The sequence below is a fragment of the Schistocerca serialis genome, chromosome 3 (assembly GCF_023864345.2).
Source record: "Schistocerca serialis cubense isolate TAMUIC-IGC-003099 chromosome 3, iqSchSeri2.2, whole genome shotgun sequence".
Taxonomy (NCBI): domain Eukaryota; kingdom Metazoa; phylum Arthropoda; class Insecta; order Orthoptera; family Acrididae; genus Schistocerca; species Schistocerca serialis.
The window spans coordinates 408,069,900-408,095,709 of record NC_064640.1 but is presented as its reverse complement, the minus strand read 5'-3'; the positions used below and the strand labels follow the sequence as shown (position 1 = coordinate 408,095,709).

The following is a 25,810-nucleotide window of genomic DNA, read 5'->3' as shown; positions in this document are numbered from 1 at the left end:
ATGGAGCCAACATTCAGGTTCTTCTAAATTATTTCTGACATTTTCTGTAATTTTTGGGGATTTCATTTTCATCTGCAAATAAGACTGAATTAACATTAATAATTACATATAACAGGGACAATGTTGAACCATGTACAACTCCTTACGAATTATTTTCTGATAGACTAATAATTTGCATAAGGTGTCTTCACAACAAGCTTCTTGTAAGATCTCTGATTTCTCTTGTGAAACATTATCAGAGTACATGATTCCTTTACGCACAGCATTGGCCACTAAAAGTGTGAGAGAATTCCTCTTTAAAACACCATCCACCACTCCAGTGGGGAAGATTTTCTCTTCCCCCCCCCCCCCCCCCCCCCCCCATTTTTCCATTTCATCCTGTATGTTACATGTGTGTTGACTAAGAGATATGACTGCATAATTATAAATTCCATGTTCTACCAAAGTCATCATCAGCTCTCCAAGCTGTTGACAGCTTTTGAGATCTTTGAGCTGATACTTCTAATTCAGCAACTTCACAGTGATCCGGAAACAGTATGCACCCGGTTCCAGTCCTCACTCCAAAGGAAAATCTCTGGTGATTTGAGAAACTGGCTCCAGGCTCTGCACATGGCAGTCAGACCAGCTGACTTCTCAATTGCAAAGGCACACAAGAAACAATACAGCTGTTTTTATACTTTAAAAAAAAAATAAAAAAAATGCTGCTTCAACTACTTTGTATTTCATGACAAAGAAGCAGTTTGTGATTTGTCCAAGGCATTTGATTTTGTGGAGCATGATATTCTCTTAGAAAACATTAAATTTTATGAAACTGATAGTTTTACATAGATTTGAGTTATGTTTAACAAAAATTTTATTTCGTTAATGCTGTAATTTTAGTTACTCAGAGGAAATCATGAACCATCAAACAAAACTGATTTCAAATCCAGTTCTGACCTGGTGCAGCTAGCTTCCTTGCTCACTTGCAAGCTCATTATTTACCCATTTTGTGTCAAGTGGAGATGGAGTTAGCACAGCAGCAAAAGGCATTCTGTGTTCTACATTTCATGTTTCGCAGCAACATTTGTTTTTTAAACCATGCAAGATTCCATTGGTACAAGCCCTTCATGCATCTATGCAGTACTCTGTGCTACGCCTACCTCCACCCGTGCCCTAGAATTTTAATTTCCCTCATCCTGCACCTACACCCTCTTCTCTGCAGTCTCCCCTACCTCTGCTGCACAAATTTTTGGTGAAGCAAATAAAGTTGATGAAGAAAGTATGAACAGCTGGTTGTATGAACTCAACCGAGTGAGGGAAAAGTATGCCTCATGTGATGCATTTAACATGGATGAAACTGGATTTTTCTACAATCATTTTCCAAATCACACCCTGGGGATCAAAGGTGATAAGTGTCACGTGTCATGTGTGACTGTTGCACTGTCCTGTAATGCTGATGGCAGTGAGAAGTTTCACCCCTGGGTTATTGGTAAATCTGAGAAACCACATTGTTTTAAAAACATAAATATGGACACTTTACCTTGCATCTACTCTCACCACAAGAAAGCTTGGATCGATGGCACATCATTTCGCATGTGACTTCTTCGTTTCAACATCGAATGGTTGCTCAAAATAGACACGCTCTTCTTACATTGGACAGATGTACTGCCCATAACATTCATGATATGAACCTATCCAACATAAAGGTTCAGTTTTTTCCACCCAACGCCACAAGCCGCTTTCAGCCTTTGGACCGAGGCATAATCTCTTTCATAAAGATAGCTTATCATAAGTGACTTGTAAGAGCTGCAATTTGTGCTGCTGAAAACAATAGTACAACCCCAAATTGGCATCTGCTTGACGCAATAAAACTCATCGCAGCAGCCTGGAACTCAGTATCGTCACATCATATAGGGAAGTGCTTTAACAGAGCTTGGAGACATAGCAACACTGAAGATGTCCATGAGTTAGAAGATGCCACTTCACCTGATGAATGGACAGTTCTGCAGGATGTTGCGAACCCTGGGATTAGTTTTGAAGAATTCATTAGTGTTAGACGATGATGTTGCCATATGTGCTTCTGTGGAATCGGGTGTGCCAAGAGCTGTGAACGAGGTGCAAGAAGGGCCATTAGAAGAAAGTGAAGAGGAAGAGAATACAGATACCATTCCACTTACCCATCAGGAGGTGTTTACAGCCCTGGACTGTTTAGAACATTTCACTTCAACATCTGAAGTCACTGCTGGGTGTAGGGATGCTATCATTACAACTGGTCGTGAAATTACAAAATATTATCGTTCCCATGAACGTCAGTGAACCATGACCAAATTTTTTCCAAAAAAGTAACGTACATAATTTGTGAGTACTTGTAATTTTACAATCACTTTATAGTGTTATAAGTCTACAATAATGAGATTGACAGTGTAGTGTATTACACATTAGTGTACTGCTGTACATGTATACTTATTAAAATCTGTGTTTTTCACTTAACATGAATTTTTTTAACATGAACTCCTGATTTTTCGGTCCATTTGGATTCTTGTTAATGAGGTTTTACTGTGTATGATGTGATCAGTTCATGCTGCAATCAGTTATGACACCCAAGAACTTTTTCTATTGCCTGTGTTTCACATTGAATGGTTAGTGCTCATCTACACTAACACATCTCACTAAATCCATGAGAATTTGATAATAAATCCTTGAAGATTTTTCCTGGGTATGACCATCAATCAGAATGTTGGCATCATTTGCAGAAATGGTAAAATTTCAGTGTATGTTTCTGCATTGTGGTATGTCATTTATAAATATCAGGAACAGTAAAGGACCAGGAACTAATCCTCAAAGCACTGCACAGTTGATGATTTTCAACTCTGATGAAGTGAAGCTACTACAAAAATCGTCTACACAATCTAATAACACTTTCTGCTTCCTATTTTTGAAGTGTGACGGAAGCTATCTATTTGATGTATCGCTTATTTCTAAAAGGTTAGTTTTCTGTGATAGTATTTGATGATCTACAGTGTCAAAGGCTTTTGACAAGACACAAATCAATTCTGTTGTCACCATTTTGCCATTTGGGGATACCAAGACTTTATTTATAAAAGCATAGAGTGATTGTTCAGTTGACAGGCCTTTTCAGAAATGAAATTGGCATTTCCTGAGAATATTAAATCTCTCTAGATGTTACAAAATCACTTCTCACATGAGCTTTGTCCAATATATTTGAAAAATCTGTCAGAGGGGATTTTGGTTGTTAATTTGAAACATCAATTTTGGTCACATTTCTTCGTGAAGGGTTTCACAAGAGTAATTTAAGTCTGTCAGGGATAGTTCCTTGTTGTAAGGATGCACTGAAAGTATGATTCAGCACATCAGTTATAGAATTAATTTCAAGAGATTGTTAGAAATGTAATCTACTTCAGTGGAATTTTTATTTTTCAGAGAAATGATTGTTCTTTCAGTTTAAAATATTGTGACAGTGCTAATATGCATTTCACAGATATTTACTGATTTATTTATTTATTATCTGCTCATAACAAGTAATTTTACATGTATGTCATAATTAACTATGTATAATTTTTTATAGTTACAAATGACAAATATTTTACAATATACTACAATTACTATACTTGTTTCTAGCACAGGACTGTCTCCTACATTATTATTCATGTTAGATCTAAGTTATAGGGGCATTTTTTTGATAAGCCAACAAATTATTAAAAACAGCTCCTTTGACACAGGGACTTTTTGTTGTTAAAGTTAATCTTCCATTAAACAGGTAAAAGGCTTTTTTGTACCTTGTATCTTGGTTGTGAATTCCCATGTTTGTGTTTATGACCTTAGTAGCTTCTTTCACTAGGATAATGTTTTCCAGTGTAAGACTCAAATTTTCATTAACAGAGCCCTATTGGTTCTGACACTGACGAAAAGTGTTTGCTGAAAAATGAATGTATCATTCTTCCACTTAAGCTGTTATTTACTTAATTTCTTTTAGGTTCTTTTAGGTTAGGTTAGGTTAGTTTTTTTCATTTCACAAATAGTTTTGGCATTTTAAGCCATTATCCAGAGTTTGAGTTAGAAAAAGATACCTTATGTATGGCAGTGTATTTACCTGTAAACTACTTGTGAGACGAAGGAAAAATTAAAATAAATAACAGCTCAAGTGGAAAAATGATGCATTCATCTAATAATTGAAGAAGATGGTTGTTAAAATATTGGCTTTTCTTTCATGCCTGCATACAAGATCACCTTCATGTTTGCTTTTGAAGTCTTCTGAAGTTCTTTTATTCTTGCTTGTCTTCCTTCTAACTACATGCTAAATTTAATGATTAATAAAAACCATCACAGGAGTTTTGTTTCTAAAAAATTTTATAGAAAAACTTCTTAAAAGAGGGAAGAGAATTCATTTATAAATGTATTACATTCACCATGTAGACCAGCTCCAATCCATTTACAACAGTTTATGTGTAAGGATTTCCAGTGAGTCTCCATTCATTAGATACATACTGTCACGCAGGGCGAGGAGTTACTCATCATGATCAGATAGCTCACTGAAAACTGAGGTGACACTAAAGCTATGGCACATACTTACACTTCTAAACATGCTGTCTGTCAATGTCTGACTCTCAGAATTGATACCAGTGGCAAGTCAACTACTGATATAAGATTATACCAATTCATTGTATATTGAAACTCTACTTTGTTGTCACTCAAAAAGATTACATTAAAATCCCTATGGAAATAAAGCAAATAATAGTAATTCTATTTGAGTCAGAAAGACTAAGTTAGCCCCAGATTCCCTGTAAATTGTCACCACTATTACTGTGGCAGTCCATGTTGTCTCTACTGCACAAAATTAAAACTGTTGCTCTAAACAGTTATTCTTCACATTTATAGATCTAAATATTACATTGTTTTTAAGAAATATAATTACATTGCCTCTTTCCTTGCTGTCCTGAAAGTAATGGCTAGGAATGTTATAATTCTCTAAATGGAACATTTCATTTCCATGTGTAATATCGTGTTTTGAAAAGCCTTATATGTAAGCATTATTTATACAGGGTTTTTTTTTTTTTCATTTAAGTAACTCCTAACCAATCCACATTAATCCTAAGTCTTCTTATATCCTAATGAAAGGTAGGCATGTTGTGCTGGCTGATTATCATGTTACTCATCTTGTGGGCTTTTACTTCTTCCTGCCAGTGATTAAAAAATTCTTAAGATCAAAGAGGTATATTACTTTCCATGTTACTGCCATTCCATGTGCTTTCTATATGATTGCTGCATTTTCTTCTGCTTTTGCTTCTTCTGTTAGAGATGATGTAGTTGTTGAGCTCCCAGTAGTTGGTGGACAAACTGACTACTGTGGGTTCAGCTGATGACACAGTAGCTTTTTCTGTTGTTGCTGCTACTGTCACTTTCACCATTGCAGATGTAGCTATTACACTCTGATTGTTTGATGTAGTTGTTGAGTTCTGTATCGCAGGTTGAAAAACTTGATTCTAATGTGAGATCAGAAGATAATGCTCTTACCCTTTCTGCTGTTGCTGTAACTGTCACTTCCACTTGTCCAGATATAGCTATTATGTCCTCATTATTCGATGGTACAAGTGATTTTTCTGTGCACCCAGTAGATGACATTTGGAAATGCTCAGGTTTCTTTCTATTCTGTTTCTAGCTTTGCTGACAGTGGAACTGTTGCACGGTCCTCCACTGAGATAAGGTTCATAGAATCTAATACTAATTTGCACATAGCTGCATTTCCTTGGGTATTCCCATGTTTTCCATGCCTTGTAAAATATACTCTGAGTGTGCTGTTTGTCTCAATGAATGTAGCCTATGGAAAGTTTCAACAGATTTTTCTTAATTTCCTGTTCATTGGATTTATTTATAACTTAACACGTGAGTGATTGTAAGATAATCCCTACAAGGAACACTCGGGACATTTACTGTGTTGAATTCGCCTTTTATAGCATTAAATTGATTAGTACATAGATGTGCTGAAAAGTAATGCCCCAAATTTTTTATATTAAAATTCTTAAATGTTTTTAAATAAAACAAATGTCATTAACATTATACATCTTTATTCTTCATGCTTACATATTTATTTTACAACATAGTCACCCTGGTGATGAATACATTTCTCCCAACATGAGACCAGTTTTTTGATGTCGTCACTGTAGAATGTTTGACTTCGTTGATGGAGATACAACCTCCCCTCAGCATTTACTGCTTCATTACTATCAAAGTGAACTCCTTAAAAGTGTTCTTTAAATTTTGGAAACAGATGAATATCAGATGGGACCAAGTTGGGACTGTGTGATTGATACCCTATGATCGATTACAGTGAACCCAATGCGTTGGGTTGTTGCAGATATCACAGCACTTGTGTGGTCCGGCATTGCCACATTGAAGGAGAGGTGCTGCATGTGTGGATAAACTCCTTGAATTCGAATCTTGATTACAGCAAGCAGTTTGTCATGCACCGAAATAGTTACATTACAAAAAATAAAGATGTATAATGTTAATAACATTTGTTTTATTTAAGAAGGTTTAAGAGTTTTCACATAATAAATTCAGAGACATTACTTTTCAGCATGCCCTCAATGCTATTAGCTTCTTAGATTGATAGTTATAATTCCATAAGTTTTCATACTTTTTGCAGACAATGACTCTTTGTGTTTTTCACTTTCATGTTGTCTGTTTTGTTGTTGTAGTTTATATTATAACGCATCTAACTCTTCTAGCAGTGGAGTAATAATTTCATCTCTACATTCCTTTTTGTTTAGTTTTGTACATAAACTGCTGATGTTACATTTTGTGCAGAGCCTCATTTTTTTATGTTGAACTTCTTTCTATGCAGTTTTAGGTGATACACAGTTTTATAGTTTGCACACATTATTCTCACAGTCACACAGGTTGCAGTAGCAGCAATCTGAGTTGTCTGTTTCATATTACTTCTAAGCTGAAGTCCTTGGTTCATGTCCAATTTCATATTCCATTTATGTGATGTCACATTTCCTTTTTCTAGTGTTGTTGACATATTATAGCATGACATACACAATTTGCTGCAATAAACACGCAAAAATACTCCATTTTTACACTTTGCCTTGATTGTAAATCTTTTTGGGGAACTATCTTACTTATAATCTTCACTTCGCATTATCTTAAATACCATTCTACTCTCTCGTCTGAAAATATTGTACTATTTCAAACAAAATGCGTGTAATATTTTAATTAACTAATAATCCAATAAATTAAACAATTTATAAAAAAAAATTGATGTCCAAGAATTAAAAAACAGTAATGGAATGCATATATTAGTAGGCTAATCTGTAACTTTAATTTGGTATTACAAATATTTAGATGTTCTTGTGTTATCCTGCAGACAAATGTACTAGTGCACATTGTGTGATTCACTTCTTGTTGTCTTGTAAATATCTTTCGTGTTAATACAGCAGTGACCAGTGAACTATTTTTTCAGAAACACAAATATTAAGACTGTTGTGTAAAGTGAGTAACTGACCATCATAGAGAGATGTAGTCCAGTATCTTAGAGTTTTGTACTCAGATGATAGTATAGATTCAGTATGGAGTTCTGTATTTAGAGTAAAAAATGTTGACAGTTTTCTTACAGAATTTCAAGAATCAAATAACAGCAGTAAAAATTATCTCTATAACAGGATCACAAATCCCTATTAGTACTGAAAACAATAAAATAGAGTTATATTTCTGGAGTGCCTATGTAGCTGCCTTTCTCAGTGATTATCAGTGTACTTGCATAAAAGAAGTGGAAATCTGTTGATGAGTACTGAACAGTAATTTCCTTCAAAGTAGCAGTTTCTCCACAAATTACGATTCTTTATCTATTTTTACAACTATGTAGGCATCACAGAGTAAAAGTAATTCCCTCTCTTGAACAACACAGGCATCACTGCAAGTGTTTAGTTGTCTTTGTGGCATATATAGACAGTGTAATAGCTATATCTGTTTGCTAATGTAGTTCTTGACTTGATATACGTCATTGAAACTTCCCCTTTCTGTTAGAATTTTTCAAATTCACTAAGTGTGAGTTGGAAATGTGATGGTCAGATTAATAAACTGTACATATCATTTTTGTTTGCTGTAGATAGTTATGCTAAGTGTACACTTTTCCAGTAAATTATTTATTAAGTGAGCTTGGTGTGTGTTGGTTAGTTGACTGTTTAGTAATGAATACATTAGTGATTTAATTTATAATTGGAGGTTATACCTGTCAGTTTGACTCCAGTTATTATTTTGTATGTGTAAAATTTCCAAGCATACATTACTTTTGTTTCAATGATAAATTATAACTGATGGAGCTAACTAATTCCCTGGTCAGATGATAACTGAGAAATACTGCATCCTATGGTGCCATGTCAAGTAGCATTACATAATGGCAGTTTTGTTTAAGTGAAAAGTTTCATGACAATTTCAGCAATTCTGTGGTGTTATTAATATGAATAAGATGTATTTCTGTATCACTCAGAAAATGTTGAAACAGAAAGTTAGAGATAAATGTGGGTGCATTTTTTATTTGTGTAGAATGTTGAGTCTTATCGTTAATGACTGGTTTACAAGCATGCAGGGATTATCTGATTAAACAGCTTTGCACAATATGCGTGAAAAAAAAGACTTATTTATTTACTTATTTATGTTTAATATAGTGATAATCAATTCTATAACTGAGTCATAAGGATCATAAAATGCTTTTCAAAAACCTGTTACAATTCATAGCTGAGGTGGCCCATAATTTATTTCTCTTTTTTAGATTTATGAATTTTTTACTACTCATGGGTTGAATAGTTTATGATAAAGTAATTTTGATGTTACAGGAGAAAAATTTTGGAATGTTAAAAATTTTGAGTGTTGACATTGCTGATTCTGGGGAGTACATTTGCAGTGCTGAGAATCATTTGGCATCAGCTGAAGGATCTCTATGGTTGAATGTTGGAGTTCCACCACAAGTATTACAGCCATCGGAAGGTAATCTTAGAGCAATTCTCTGTCCAGATAGTGTTTAATGCTGATTGTAATTTCATGATTATTTTGTAAATATGCTTTACAACCATTTCTTTATTTAGTTTTATAAAAATTCCAAGTTTGTTTTATGAGATAGAAACATCTTACTAGCAAACAAAGAACCAATTGTTTCAAATGACTGAGATGATAATAAGTAGAAAGGGGAAGAAAATAACATTCTCCCCTTCATTTTGAAATATCAGTTTGTTTGGAGAGACACTGTATGAGCACTGGCTGTTGGGGAATGAACCGCCACAGTTGATATATGCTTCATATTAGGTTGTATCATCTGCATAATCTCCTCTGGATTTGAATACTCTTGAAAATTGGAACAGTATGGTCAACACTCACTGAAGTTGTTTGTTTGTCAAAAAGAGATGGGTTGACTGGTGGACAGAAGATTCATCCATTGGTTAGTAATGGTTGGGTAACTTGATTCATTATTGATTTTACAGAGGTGAAAACCAAAATGAAGATTCTAAAAAAGAGAATGTTAAATTAATGCAAATAAAACAGTCCTGTGTGTGTGAACACCAGAAAAGAATTCCATAGCTAAGAATTCAGTATATCAATAGTGTGTAACTAAAAGAACTAGATGTTACACACTGAAGGGAGGACTCAAAGGGCATAACAAACTGATGACACTCTGTTTGCAAGTATCTGTGTGTTCACACCAGTTTAGCTGAGAATCAGCATTCATTCCTACAAATTTCATGTCTATTATGGAGTCACACAGTGTCACCTCAAAAAACCTCTCCAACCTGTTCACTTCCTACTCCCATGTTGGACTACCACTGTCCACCACCTCTCCAACAACCTCCAAACATCCCCCACATCCCCTCATAGCTGACTGACCCTACTGTATTTACTCCACCCTCAAAACTCCCTCCCACCAGCATAGAGAATACAGAACTTAAACAGACTCAAAACACAGCCATGAACCTTTCCCCCAAAAGCCTTAGCCCCACAGAAATATCAGTCCTTTCCAAAGGCCTGACATTTTGCCCCACTTCCAAATTAAATCACGCAGGACTTATTAATGGCTGTCTCTCTCCTTCTTCCAGTCCCTACAGTGGAAATACTTTCTTTCCACTAACCCTACCAACCGGACTCAACAAAAGACCAATGGTGAACCCTGCCTGACTCTGTTCACTCCTCCATCCAACTGTGATCCACCCCCACTGCCCCCTAGTCACTCCCTGTTAACTCTCCAGAGTTTCTTAACCTCGAACCTGATCTCACCATTCCCAAAATCCCTCAACATGCAAGCTAACCTTACAACCGCAGAAAGAACCACAATCATCTAGAGGAATCCTTCCTAACCATCCAGAATACCAAACCCCTCGCCTGGTTCAGATTCATTGATGACATCTTTGTGATCTGGATCCACATTCATCCAGAACCTCAACACCTTCTTTCCATCTGCTTCACCAGGTCCTCCTCAAACCAATAAGCCACCTTCCTCAATGTTAACCTCCACTTCAAAGATGACTGCATCAGGACCTCTCTCTGTATCAAACCTACCGACCACCAGCAATACCTCAACATTGACAACTACCATCCATTCACCCATTCCATTCCAAGAATTCCCAGCCTAGCCACCCATGCCTGTCACATCAGTAGTGATGAGCAGTCCCTCTCAAAATAAACCAAGGGTCTCAATGAGGCCTTCACAGGTTGTAATTACCCTCCCAACCTAGTATAGAAACATAACTCCTATGCCTTACCTCTATAGTCACCCCCATCTCTCAAAGTTCCACCATCTGGCCACAGAGGAGCATTAGCAACTGAATAACATTCTCTGCCAGGTTTTTGGCTACCTCACATCATGCCCTCAAACAAGGAATGTCATACCCACTGTCCTTCCCACCCCTCCCACAATGCTATTATGCCACCCACTTAATCTACACAATATCCTTGTCCATCCCTACACAACCCCCACTTCCAACCCCTTGCCTTATGGATCATATCCCTGTAATAGACCTAGATGCAAGAGCTGTCCCATACATCTTTCCGGGACCACCCAGTTGCTGAGCGCACTGTCCAACACATTGTTCTTCATTTTAATAGCTGCTTTACAGCCAGCGCCATCTACATCCTTCCTACCAACACCAGCTTTTCTGGATTACGCAGGTGGGAACCTCCCCACGGTATATTCTATGTTCCCGTAACCTTCCTGGTGTCAAACTTTGTCAGTCATTGTCCTATATCCACCTATACCCTTCCCTGTTCCAACTCCAGCATTACACAACCCTCTGTTCCATCTCCTCCCCTTTGCTCTCCGTCTAACCTCCTGACTGCACCTAGCTGCCCTACCCTCTCTCCACCTTGTGCTGTATATGCCCACAAGCAGCACTTTATCATCTCCCACCCCTACCCCACTATCCCTCCCCATCCCTGCTCCAGTCTCCTCCTTACCCCCACCACCCAGATTGCTTCTCCCATCATGCACTGCTGCTCGCAGTCTGACTTTGGCAACAAGAGACTTGGTCATGTGTATGTGAGTTGTGTTTGCATAAGTGAGTTAGTGTATGTTGTCTAATTCTGATTAAAGTCCTTTCGGCAGAAAGATCACTTGTTTGACAGTCTTTTCATTGGGCTTGTCTGTGACTCAGCATCTCCACAATATAGTGAGTAGCAATCTACCCATTTCATAATATTGTATTCAATTTAAGTGTTATTTTATCTCTTCATGTGGAAATTCAAGGCATTTTTTGCTTTATGTTCATTGTCACTTTATTGCACATTGACTGATTTTAAACTTCCTTGAGCATTTCATTTTCTTTCTTTGCAAGGAGCTCTATCGTATTTTTGACGCTATAATATTGTTGTCACCAGCAAACAGAATTTAGTCCCTAAGACTAAAGCTATCATGAAAGTGGTTGATGTATATTAGGAATAGTATTGACGTTAACATACTACCTGTCAGCACATCTCAACAAAGTGTACATTGGTGCCACGAGTCAGGGAAGCTTATCATGTCCAGGGCATCTCCTATCTCATACACCCAATTCCTATTCAAACTGTTTCTGGCCCCACCCACTGTCATTTGAAAAATCCTTACAAAATTATCCTATCTCTTCACTTACTCTTGCATTTGGTTTGAAAAAGCTGGTGAACTAGTACCTCGCCCCAAAGTTTTCCTGCAATTGAGGGCCTACACCTCATCCATGTCTGCTAGCTAGCAGCCGCACTTTCTTCTTCCTAACATTTAGCACATTCTTAGGCTTCTTTATTTTGGTAGAAGTGTGCTGCATATCCTGCTCCAAATGCTGTTTCAGATTGTGTATGGCTGTCATTCCTTCTGCCAAAAGGTTAATGCTCTGAGGATGGGACTTGGGGAAAGATAGTAGGTCCAAGTTTGAGGTAAGGAATTCCTGGAATCTGACTGGGGGTTGGGCAGGAGGTAGGGGGGTGGAGGATCATGGCTGTATGGTGGTATGAAATGGGAGAGCCAAGGTTCAATGTTGGGATGAGGATGGCTTTGGTTGGAAGGATTGGTGACAAAGAAGTGTTTCCAGTGTAGGCATTGGGAGAAAGAGAGTACATCTTTGACAAGTCCAACATAGTTAAATTTGGAGTAGGTCGGAAGGATGGACCTTTGAATAGGACTGAAAATTCTATAGGACTGAGGTTTTCAGTAGGGATGTTAATAACAGTCTTTTGGGTTTGCTTGGTTTTTGGGTTTTGTGGAGTGTTGGAAGGGAGCTTTTGAGGACTTGGTAATTTGAACGGGTCAGCTTGGCTGGGCTGGAATGCTCGTCCAGGTGTTGGAGTGCAAGGGTTTCTTTTTTAGAGATGTTTGGCATTTAGTGAGGATTGCACAGTAACAGTATGTTCCAGAGGAAATACAGGTGGTTCTGGGACATCTGTCCTATGGAGATGAGTTCTTGCAGTAATTGGTTTATGCAGTCCTTTCCATGGTACAGACATCTCCGATTACCTGTATTCCTTTTGCAACATACTGCTACTGTGCATTCCTCACTACATACACAACACCTCTAAAACAGAAACACTTGCACTCCAATACCTAAAGGAGCATTCCAGACACCACCTACATAAATTGTCCAACCTGTCAACATCCTAGTTCCACCTTGGGGCACCACCAATCCCTCCAACAAAAGTCTACTTAATCCCAAAATTGAATCTTGTCTCTCTCAGTTCATACCTCCATCCAACAATTAGCCGCCACCCCCCCCCCCCCCCCCCCCCCCTCTTCCCAGCTAACTACTCAATAGTCAGCTTTCAGGAATTCCTTACCTCCAACTTGGCCCCTGTATTCTTCCTCAAGTCCCTTCCTCAGAGCACTAACCTTTTGACAGAAGGAAAGACAGCCATACACAACCTGAAAACAGATCCAGACCTAATATTTCTCCCTGCAGACAAAGGCTCCACCACTGTTGTGATGAGTAGCAATGAATACCTGATGGAAGGCCTCCACGAGCTGGCTGACTCCTTCACCTACAAGCTCCGCCAGAGGGATCCCGTCCCAGAAGTCCCACATAACCTCCAATCCTTACTGAAATCCATAAGCTGTACCCAGACCCTCTCACCTGAGGCCATCTCCCACCTCACGCTAACAACACCCCGTGCACCCACTTTCTACATGCTCCCCAAAATCCACAAACCTAAAAATCCTGGATGCCCCATTGTAGCTGGCTATTATGCTCTCACTGAAAGAATTTCTTTTCTTGCTGAACAAAACCTCCATCAAATTGCCTGAAACCTAGCCTCCCACACTGAAGATACTAACCACGTCCTTCACCGACTTTCCACCATTCCCATCTGTTTACCTCCTGAGTCCCTACACAACACTGTGGACAGCACCTCCCTGTAAACCAGCATCCCTCATGCCCATGGCCTTGCTGTTATCAAATACTACCTCTCCCAACGTCCTTCAAACTCCAAACCCACCACCTAATTGCTTATACACCTTACCAACTATATCCTGACCCACAACTACTTTTTCTTTGTGAAGGGAAGGTTTACAAACAAATTTGCAGCATAACCATGGGCACCCACATGTAAGTGCATCCATACCTGGGGGCAATGGGGTGGCATTCTCTAGCTCACAGGGAATCGAAAAAGATATAGTATAGTCAGGTGTTTCTCTTCTGAGAAAATGATTGAAAAGTAGCTATTATACAGATTTTTAACGGTGCTGGAAATGGAAATTTTTTATGACTACTTACAAGTCACCATTTCTCTTCAAAAATATTAAGAATACTCCACACCCCCAGGTCTAGCCCCCACTGCTGCCCCCTCCCCCCACCCCCTCCCCTTCAAACTATCATATGGGTGCCCTTGCTTGAGTTCTAGGTTGAGTTGGAAGGTGATATTTTGGTTGTGAGTTACTGAAGACAAGAATGTGAATGCTACATAAGGATTCTGGTAATTGACTGACCTGTGTAGCATAACCTAGTGTTTATGTTTGAGCTATATTCTACACATTTTATTATATTTGAGGAATGTTTCATTATAAAAACTAAAACTACAAACGAAATTCAGGGAACCTACATTAGGTGATGGACAAGTCTATGGCGAGTGTTTTGATGCATATTACATACAAATACACACTTGAAAATCACAGCATACTCAGAAATAAACAGCCACTATTTGTCACAAGGAAGACTATAAATTATCACTGCTGTTTGTCACTTGTAACAATGTAATCTTTTGTTTTTTTAATTGGGATGATGTCACAAAGTCCAACACAGTTCTCCTGAGAGAGAGCTATCTTATATGGAAACAACATCTAATATTGCAGAACTTACTTTTATCAAATCAATATGAAGTTCCAAGAATCTTTTACAACTGGGAAAAAAAAATAGCACATAGATTAGACACTACATCCTTCTGCTTCTGAACTGCCTCACTCATAGGATTATGTTATGCTGTAGTTTAACCAAATTAGTCATTAACATTCATTCATCTTACTATGAGGTGACAGAAGTCATGGATACCCCCTAACATTGTGTCGGACCTTTTCTTGCCCTGCATAGTACAGTAACTTGACATGGAATGGACTCAAAAAGTCATTGGAAGTCTCTTGCCGAAATACTGAGCCTTGCTGCCTCTCTAGCCAACCATGATTACTAAAGTGTTGCTGATGCAGGATGTTGTGCATGAACTGACCTCTCAATTATGCCCCATAAATGTTCAATGGGATTCATGTCATGTGATCTGCATGGCCAAATCATTTGCTTGAACTGTCCAGAATGTTCTTCAAATTCGTCATGAATGATCATGGCCTGGTGACATGACATTGTTGTTTGGGAACATGAAGTTCATGAATGGCTGCAAATGTTCTTCAGTAGCCAAACATAACCAATTCCAGCCAATTATTGGTTTAGTTAGACCAGAGGGCACAATCCATTCCATGAAAGCACAGCCCACACTATTATGTAGCCACCACCACCTTCCACAGTGCCTTGTTGACAACTTGGGTCCATGGCTTGGTGAGGTCTGCGGCACACTCAAATCTTACCTTCACTTGCTTTCAACTGAAATTGGGACTCAGCCAATCAGGCCACAGTCCTCCATTTACCTTGGGTCGAACCAAAATGGTCACAAGCTCAGGAGAGGTGCTGTGGGTGATGAAATGCTGTTAGCAAAGCCATTTGCATCGGTTGTCTGCTGCCACAGCCCATTAATTCCAAAATTTGATGCACTGCCCTAGCAGGTACATTGATTTCTGTGGTTATTTTGCACAGTGTTGCTTGTCTGTTAGCATTGACAACTCTACAAATGCCGCTGCTCTTGATAGTTGAGTGAAGGCTTTGGCCACTTCGTTCTTTGTGATGAAATTTAATGCCAGACATGTGGTATTCTCAGCTCACTCTTGACACTGTGGATCTCAGAAAACTGAATTCTCTAAAGATTTCTGAAATGAAATGTTCCCTGCATCTATGCCCAACCTCCATTCCACATTCAAAGCCTGTTGTTTCCCATTGTGCAGCCATAATCATGTCGGAAACCTATTCGCATGAATCACCTGAATACAAATGACAGCTCCAACAATGCACTGTCGATCTGGATATTGTGTATGCAATATGACCTGTTGTGTCTGACTTCTTGGACACTGTGGTGGCTAGTGATAACACAGTTAATTAAAACACATTGAATAAATAATACTTTTGTGGCGCCAATGAGGTTGATACCAATATCGATCTGAGTATCGTCTTTGAACTAAGCTAAACATTATCTTTGTGCAGTTCCACCATCCAGTTCTTTGTAAGCCTTGCTTGTGTAAAGAGGTGAATAAATGAACTACTGCAAGATGGGAGTATTGTTTGGTGTAACTGACCCGAACTTTCCCCTCACTTTATTAACTACAGCAAAACTTATCTTTGTTTACCAGGCACAGTAGTGGCTATGAAACTGCACACATGAACTTGCAGTTCAGAAAACACTTTCAGAACACACTAAATGAGCCATGACTACTGAGTGGCTAATTGATATAAGTTCAGAAAGGCTGTACTGTGGTTTCACTACAGTCACTAGAAAACACAAGTTTGTAGACATTTGTTGATACAATTCTGATAGCATTGGCATGTAGGCGCAGTACACAGAGCACGAAAGTCTTCACTCCTAGATGGTTGACACTGGCTGTGTCACAGTGAATAGAGAGCACAAGGATGTTACTCTGAAAGGAACTTCCTGGCAGTGGGCGGGATCCGACCTCAAACAGTACTTCCCTCCTGGCATCTGGCAATGCTATTTCAGGACAGAGGCGCAGCGGTGTGCCTCAGGACTATGGGAGGCATGGCTTCTTCCTAGTATCTCACTGGCACCTCATGATATTGCTTTGCTATGCAGTATCTTTGCAGTAGTGGATACTTCTTGTACCGAACTTGATACTCAACAACACCACACTACCACCATCTTTATATGTGCATATCACTATCCCATACCTTCTGTCACCTCACTGTAAAATTAATGTGAAAGCATTTAATGCTGCTATGACATTTAATTTTAACAAACTGTAAAAAAGAGTGAAATGTTTGTGAGTCATCAATGTGCCATTGTCTTGAATTGGCTTCTCCTGAGCTAAACAGCAGAATTAGGCTCCACAGAAGAGCAAACATTAAGTCCTGTGTGGCTCTCTTCACTCATCACCTGCTAGTATTCTCCAAGCCTAGTACTGCAAGCATGCAGTAGTCTACCCAGGTGGCACTGCACACACTTAATCACATCTGCTCCAACTGGATTACTTTTCTGTTGATCAGCTTGTTATTTAAATATTTCACCCTTTCAAAATTTTAAGTCATTTTGCCTCCAATTCTTTTTTACATGACTCATATAACAGTTTTTCAGATCACTTGGCCTAATTTCTCAGAATGATCTGAAGTCTCCCTTCATTTGCATTGTAACACCTTTGAAGTGCACAAAATATTGATAACTGACTTAGCTAAAATTGTGCAAGCTTGGGTACTGACAAATTTGGCACTTCACTCATGAAATCATATACAGTGTTTATTAGCCACACCAGTAATTCTAAAGGATAAAAGAAAGCATTACACTGATCTTATTTAAAAATAATGTCCATTGAGGAATAACCACATTTTTCATTTTGAATTGGACTATGACATGATTTGCAAGTAACGTCTTTTGTAATTTCCTTCACAGTCAAACCAGAGAGGAAAGCAACCAATTATAATTTAATTCATACCCTATCTCCAGGTCTGTAACAATATAAAGACATTAGATTTACTTTTTAATGAAAATATCATTATTATTTATAACACTATCATCAAACAACTACCAGTAAAGAAATTTTTGAGGAGACTATACACACCTTGGGACCCATTAAGTTTCTGCAGGGTTTTAGTCACTGTTTCTGAGATGTTACATATCTCTTAAAATGAAACTGGCTCAGGTGGCTTGTCACAGACAATAACATTCATGTTGTGAGCATTAAGATTTTGTTGTTGCTAAGAAATACCTGTTTTTGATATTCTGTTAAGGGCAAGTACTACAGCTCTTGAATCCAGCATGTCAGCACTGCCTTTATCTAAACAGCTGTATTGCATCCATCTGCCCAATATTGCTGAAATTCAGATTCAGATTCTTTATTGGCCATTGAACACATGTAGTGGAATGGGATTTATATTAATATACAATAGCAATCACTATATTAATTGCTGTTCACATTGAATGTACAAATATTGAGTTAACGCAGAACAGGGAATCAGCGATCATAAAGCGGTTACTGCATCGATGATTTCAGCCATAAATAGAAATATTAAAAAAGGTAGGAAGATTTTTCTGTTTAGTAAAAGTGAAAAAAAGCGGATTTCAGAGTACCTGACAGCTCAACACAAAAGTTTTATTTTAAGTACAGATAGTGTTGAGGATCATTGGACAGAGTTCAAAACCATCGTACAATATGCGTTAGATGACTATGTGCCAAGCAAGATCATAAGAGAGGGGAAAGAGCCACTGTGGTACAACAGCTGAGTTAGAAAACTTCTGCGGAAGCAAAGGCAACTTCACAGCAAACATAAACATAGCCAATGCCTTGCAGACAAACAAAAATTACGTGAAGCAAAATGTAATGTGAGGAGGGCCATGCGAGAGGCATTCAATGAATTCGAAAGTAAAGTTCTATGTAATGACTTGGCAGAAAATCCTAAGAAATTTTGGTCTTATGTCAAAGCGGTAGGTGGATCAAAACAAAATGTCCAGACACTGTGTGACCAAAATGGTACTGAAACAGAGGATGAGAGACTAAAGGCTGAAATACTAAATGTCTTTTTCCAAAGCTGTTTCACAGAGGAAGACTGCACTGTAGTTCCTTCTCTAGATTGTCACACAGATGACAAAATGGTAGATATTGAAATAGACGACAGATGGATAGAGAAACAATTAAAATCGCTCAAAAGAGGAAAGGCCGCTGGACCTGATGGGATACCAGTTCGATTTAACACAGAGTACGCGAAGGAACTTGCCCCCCTTCTTGCAGCAGTGTACTGTAGGTCTCTAGAGAAGCATAGCATTCCAAAGGATTGGAAAAGGGCACAGGTCATCCCCATTTTCAAGAAGGGATGTCGAACAGATGTGCAGAGCTATAGACATATATCTCTAACGTCGATCAGTTGTAGAATTTTGGAACACATATTATGTTCGAGTATAATGACTTTTCTGGAAACTAGAAATCTACTCTGTAGGAATCAGCACGGGTTTCGAAAAAGACGATCGTGTGAAACCCAGCTCACGCTATTCGTCCACGAGACTCAGAGGGCCATGGACACGGGTTCCCACATAGATGCCATGTTTTTTGACTTCCGCAAGGCGTTCGATACAGTTCCCCACAGTTGTTTAATGAACAAAGTAAGAGCATATGGACTATCAGACCAATTGTGTGATTGGATTGAAGAGTTCCTAGATAACAGAATGCAGCATGTCATTCTCAATGGAGAGAAGCCTTCCGAAGCAAGATTGAATTCAGGTGTGCCGCAGGGGAGTGTCGTAGGACCGTTGCTATTCACAATATACATAAATGACCTTGTGGATGACATCGGAAGTTCACTGAGGCTTTTTGTGGATGATGCTGTGGTATATCGAGAGGTTGTAACAATGGAAAATTGTACTGAAATGCAGGAGGATCTGCAGTGAATTGATGCATGGTGCAGGAAATGTAATTGAATCTCAATGTAGACAAGTGTAATGTGCTGCAAATACATAGAAAGGAAAATGCCATATCATTTGGCTACAAAATAGCAGGTCAGCAACTGGAAGCAGTCAATTCCATAAATTATCTGGGAGTAGGCATTAGGAGTGATTTAAAATGGAATGATCATATAAAGTTGATCGTCGGTAAAGCAGATGCCAGACTGAGATTCATTGGAAGAATCCTAAGGAAATGCAATCCGAAAACAAAGAAAGTAGGTTACAGTATGCTTGTTCTCCCAACGCTTGAATACTGCTCAGCAGTGTGGGATCCGTACCAGATAGGGTTGATAGAAGAGATAGAGAAGATCCAACGGAGAGCAGCGCGCTTCGTTACAGGATCATTTATTAATCGTGAAAGCGTTACGGAGATGAGTCCAGTGGAAGACTCTGCAGGAGAGATGCTCAGTAGCTCGGTACGGGCTTTTGTTGAAGTTTTGAGAACATACCTTCACCGAGGAGTCAAGCAGTATATTGCTCCCTCCTAGTTATATCTCGCGAAGAGACCATGAGGATAAAATCAGAGAGATTAGAGCCCACACAGAGGCATGCCGACAATCCTTCTTTCCACGAACAATACGAGACTGGAATAGAAGGGAGAACCGATAGAGGTAATCAAGGTACCCTCTGCCACACACCGTCAGGGGGCTTGTGGAGTATGGATGTAAATGTAGATGCAGATCCTGTACTAACCAGTTTTACAGAATTGTAATGCTAATCCTATAACTTAATTTATACATTCCTAGAATGCAAAAATTCTCTTAAATGTAGAATTTAATGATGAATATCAATCATTTTTACAACTTACTTTTAAAATTACTCAAAGGTGTATTCATTACCGAATGTGGCAAATAATTTAAAAAAATTTTAAACAGTTTATTTTCTGAGCGTTTCTTATTTTTGTCAGCCAGTGTCGAGGAACATCAATATTCGTCTTATTTCAGGTGTCATGACACTGTATGTCCTCTCTGGTGTCAAACACTACTATGTTGCTTTTTGCATATATCAGTGATGCATAGATAACAAGATTTATCACTGTCATTATTTTGGTCTTAATGGATATAGGCAGCAGTGTTCTCTTGGACCAATCTTACACATTATTCTTAGCACCTTTTTTTTAAAAAAAAAAAAATCAGTGATACATCACTGACATGACATGAGTGACTCCATAACAACAGCCTATAGAATATGTGAGAATGAAAAAGTCCAAAGTATGCTATCCTAAGATATTCATTTCTCACTAGATCAGATAGTTTCCATGTATGACTAAATAGGGTAAGCCTGTGAGAGGACTGGAGTAGGAAGTGCTCGCTGGGTGAAATGGGCAGATCTTGTAGTTGGTTTCCACAGGGGGTTTGGAGTGGGAGTGGCATAGAGATGGGCTAGGATGTTGTATAGGTTGGGTGAGTGACACAACACCACTTTAGGAGTGATGGAAACAATCGGGGTAGGATGTCCCTCATTTCAGGGCAGGATGAGGGATAATCAATGCCCTGGTGAAGATATGGTTCAGTTACAGTCCAGGGTGATATTGTGGGACGAGGTGGACATTCCTTTGTAGCTGAGTCTTGAGGGTGGTGGGAGGGTGGGGGGTGTGTGAGAATATGGCATGGGAAATCCATTTTTGGTCTAGATTGAGAGGTATTGCCTGTCTGCGAAGGCTTTTGTGAGGGTCTTGGCATACTAGGCAAGGGAGTTCTCATCACTGCAGATACATCAACCACAGGTGGCTAGCCTGTACAATACGGATTTTTTGGTGCGGAAGGGGCAGCAGATGTCAAAATGCAGGTGCTGTTGGTGGTTAGTGGGTTTAATGTGGGCAGAGGTGTGGATGTAGCCATCAGAGGGGTGTTAGTCAGTGTCCAAAAAGGGGCACGTTGGGTACAGGAGGACCAGGTAAAGCAGATGGGACAAAATGTGTTGATGTTGTGAAGGCATGTCAGTAGGATGTCTTGGCCCCGAGTGCAGATTAGGGTGATATCATCTGTGAACCTGAACCATGCTAGGTTTTGGGAGCTTTGGAAGGCTAGGAAGGTTTCTTCTAGATAGCCCATAAACAGGTGAGCATACAAGGGTGTCATGTGGACAAGCGCACCCGTACCATATTTTGTGGGAGGGGGGCGTGGCAGTGAGGGGGGGGGGGGGGGGAAGGGCAAACCTGAGCATATGACGTATTTTTAATATTCTGGAAGACAAATGGAGACTTATAAGTAGCCATAAAAGATTCTACTTCTACCCTCATAAAAACCAATGTAATACCAACTTTTTCTTGGAAGAGAAACTACCTGATTACACTATATTTTTTCCCTTCACCAAGAGCTGGATGAGGGAGTGGGGGGGGGGGGGGAGGGGGGGTTCTGCGGCCCCCTCTTGCCCTGGCATATGGGAATCCTTGGCAGAAAATAAAATTCATTGGTTGAAAAATAAAAGGCTGATTTGTTGCTTGTTTAACATATCTATGCAAAGAGAAATGAAGGGATGAGTTTATGTAGACAGCCAGGTTTTTGGGCGATGTGTAGTATGGGTGTTATGAGGGTGGATATTTGCTTTCACTGTGATAAGTTTGGTGTGGTATTGGGGGAGGGGAGGGGGGGAGTGGAGGGGCTGCCAGTAGTACTGTCAACGAGCACTTTAGCCAAATGACAACAAAAATTAACTGTGAAGAGAAACAAGAAACAGAAAGGTGAGATATTTACAGTGAATTTAAATTTCTTATAGGTGAAAATAAAACAGACGTTTTTATCTATACAAAAGATTTGACTTCTTGCACTTGTAAGTTAAAAATGGTAATAATAAAAGGTAAAATGAAACACAATTAGTGCACATTTAAAACATGATCCCATAACACTGATGTTGAAAAGAAGCACTTTCCTGGCACTAAGACTGGAAGGACCTGCCCTGAGATTGAGTCTGGTGTTGAAGGGGAGCCGGCCGGTGTGGCCGTGCGGTTCTAGGCACTTCAGTCTGGAACCGTGTGACCGCTACAGTCGCAGGTTCAAATCCTGCCTCGGGCATGGCTGTGTGTGATGTCCTTAGGTTGGTTAGGGTCAAGTAGTTCTAAGTTCTAGGGGACTGATGACCACAGACGTTAAGTCCCAAAGTGCTCAGAGCCATTTGAACCTTATTTTTGTTGATGGGGAAAACATTGGACAGTGAGGATGGTAGGAATGTGTAATATAAGGATGGAGGACTAGTGCATAGAATTGATGGGGTAGGAGTGTTGTTATGTTGGTAATATGGCTCCTTATTTCTTCTTTGTCCTTGATGTCTATGAGGTATGGATTATCTTTGAGAATTAGTTTCTGTTTCTGTGTATACCATGTAATATGTTCTCTGTGAATACAAGTATTATCAACAGAGTAATTATTTATCTTTGTCACCACAAACCTCACTGTGCTAACAGGTTCTGGGATCAGAATGGTAAATCTGTGCATTGAACTACGTATGTTGTGCAGGTAGGAAGATTAATAACTGAACAAGCATTTTGGCTTATGTGACGACTTTGTCAGTGATACTTGTTTTGATTTGTGTTTTGTCAAAAGTCTTTGGTGTTTGAACCCTAGGTGGTTCTAAAAAAAAAAAATCAGTTACGTGATTTAGTGCCAGCGAATTTGGGTTTCCAGAAATGTCTTCAAATGAAAGTTTGACCAAAACCACTACTCCAGTGACAGAAAAACTTAGAAACAAGGATGATTACAACACAGGAAGATTGGAATGAAACTCATTCTAATGTCTGAAAAATTGTGGGATTATGCAAAAGGTGCAAGTACTGCTGCGAATGCAGAGAAGGACAGGTATGTTTTGTACGTAGATAAATCTCTGTATGCACATGTGGAAAATACAACAAAGGCAAAGGAAGCTTGAGGTAACCTGGAAAACCAGCTTGCCGGTAAGAATAAAACTAGATGGATGGATCTCTGGGATGCTCTGTTCAATACTGCATTACCCAAATTTGAAGGAAATATTTAGAGGTATGTCACTCATGTACTGGATGTAGCCAAGAGACTTCAGAGCATGGAGAAACTAGGTGATGATAGACTAATAGCACTCATTACACTTAGATGTCTACAAAAAGCTTATCAGCCTTACTACTTGGGTATAGAGTCCAGCACAATGATGAAAATTTCACATCATAAAATATCAAAGCAAAGTTGCTAATTGGAGGTATGGAAAAATACCTCAAGTTGTACAAAGATAGAGGTGGTAGTGCCTTATTTACAAAACACTGTAAGAAATCACAGCAGGGTTTCTCCAAAGACAAGTGAGAAAAGAAGAAAATAAAATGTTTCAATTGTTGGAAGTATGGTCACTTCAAGTCTGACTATCCTTAGAAGCAAGAATCATCAAAGGATGGTTCCAAGGGAGCAGACAAGACATTGCTTTGTTTACTTGGTATGTCAGATTTCAACCAGAATGAGTGGATCATTGATTCTGGAGCATCATCACATACGACTTCAAGAACGAAATGGCTTCAGGATTATGCACCAGGAAACTGCAAACAAAAAATTGTGAAACATGCAGATAATGTTCAATGTTGATAGTAGAGTGTATATAAGCAATGTAAACAGTCCCTCATGTTTCATTGTAAAAGACCGTGGAGATCAGTCATGTAGTGAAGATAGCAGCATTCAGTTCCTGCATAAAGATCTTGCACATGATACTTCTACATAAGCATTCCAGCTACCCTCAGTTCTAAGGATTTAAAGTGGTTAGCATCAAAGACTGTTTGACAGACTTAGGACAGTGAGATTGTGCTTCACAAGAGTTTCATGTCAGAAAGAGTATATATTTCATTTTGTTGCTGTTAAATGTCAATCCATTCTCTGAAAGCCACAAGCTGATGTTAATGACCACCCCGCTAATCACATCACACAAATTACATTCCACCTCTTTCACAATAGCATTTGTCTCAACTGCAAAGAAAAATTTTTCTAGTGCTCTTTCATGATTAGTGGAAGCATAAATTCCATGTTCAGTGGATACTGGGAACTGAAATGTGCCACATTGCTTTCTCAAAAACATTTGAAAACATTGGTAGCAAAGAAATTGTTAAGTAATCTATACAATTTCTTTCACACTTTTTATAAAGAAAGCTTCCTTATCATCACAGATTAAAGCTAAATTTGACCTCTTTCTTTTAATAATTACACTGAAACTATTGTCTCATACTTTCAGATGTCGAAGTGGAGTTTGGAAGTGATGCAACTATTCCCTGTGTGACTGCCGGAATACCACATCCAAAAGTCATATGGCAGAGAAAGGATGGAAAACAACTAGATTCCAAAAGATTCATCCAAACAGAGACTGGATTACTAAAAATAATGAGTATGTATAACATGGTATGACACTTTCCTGTTGCATTTGAACCATCTCAGCTTTTAAATATCTATGCATTGCTTTCCAGATTCTACTTTGGATGATGAAGCTGTTTATATATGCACAGCTGAAAATAGTTATGGATCAGTAAAGAAAGATTTTCCCATAAAAATAACTGGAATTGGTAAGTATTTCTAGTGCTACTGTATTATCAGATTAATAGTAGCACAATAATGGAAAATTCTGGCTGGAACACACAGGATAGTATGAGGAAAGATGGCCATTCACAGAACAGTATGTATGTTGATCCACAGATGGCCAGATAAACAAACTAATGATGGCTACCTGACAGCTGAGCTGCAGTCTCAGATGTGACAGTCTGTTCCCCAACACTGCTTCTGATCAATGTTTGTCATCTATCATACCATTTTGTAAAGTAACATTTCATTTGGTGTTCTGCTATCAGAATGATGTTTCATATTTTCAGTCATTCCATTTTCGGAATGAATGAGACATTGCCGTGATAACAACATTTTCACTTTTTGCAATTGCTGTTAACATTTAAAGTAGAGTAATGAGCAATGTTAACTCTCATTGACATGAATACTTAATGTGCCATGTTTAGGTTATGGAATTGCATTTTGCTATTACAAGTTTTTTGAACAGTCATCAAGTGTTGGATGTACGAATTTCTTTTAATTGCTCATAAATAGATCAGATTTGCTGGACACTGTTTCAGGTGTGGTGCACATTTTACAGCACACAGGTTGTAGACTAGTATAAGATTGCTATGCAGATCACA

At 38.8% G+C, this 25,810-nt stretch overlaps 1 protein-coding gene across 1 annotated transcript in view; it reads left to right on the top strand.

Annotated features, from left to right (window-relative positions):
• LOC126470270 (hemicentin-1-like) overlaps positions 1 to 25,810 on the top strand; it is an 808,493-nt gene that overhangs the window by 281,154 nt on the left and 501,529 nt on the right. Inside the window, exons 15-17 of the mRNA XM_050098010.1 lie at positions 8,835 to 8,985; positions 24,868 to 25,017; positions 25,097 to 25,192. Coding sequence (XP_049953967.1) covers positions 8,835 to 8,985; positions 24,868 to 25,017; positions 25,097 to 25,192 — 397 coding nt within the window. The remainder of the gene's footprint in view (positions 1 to 8,834; positions 8,986 to 24,867; positions 25,018 to 25,096; positions 25,193 to 25,810) is intronic.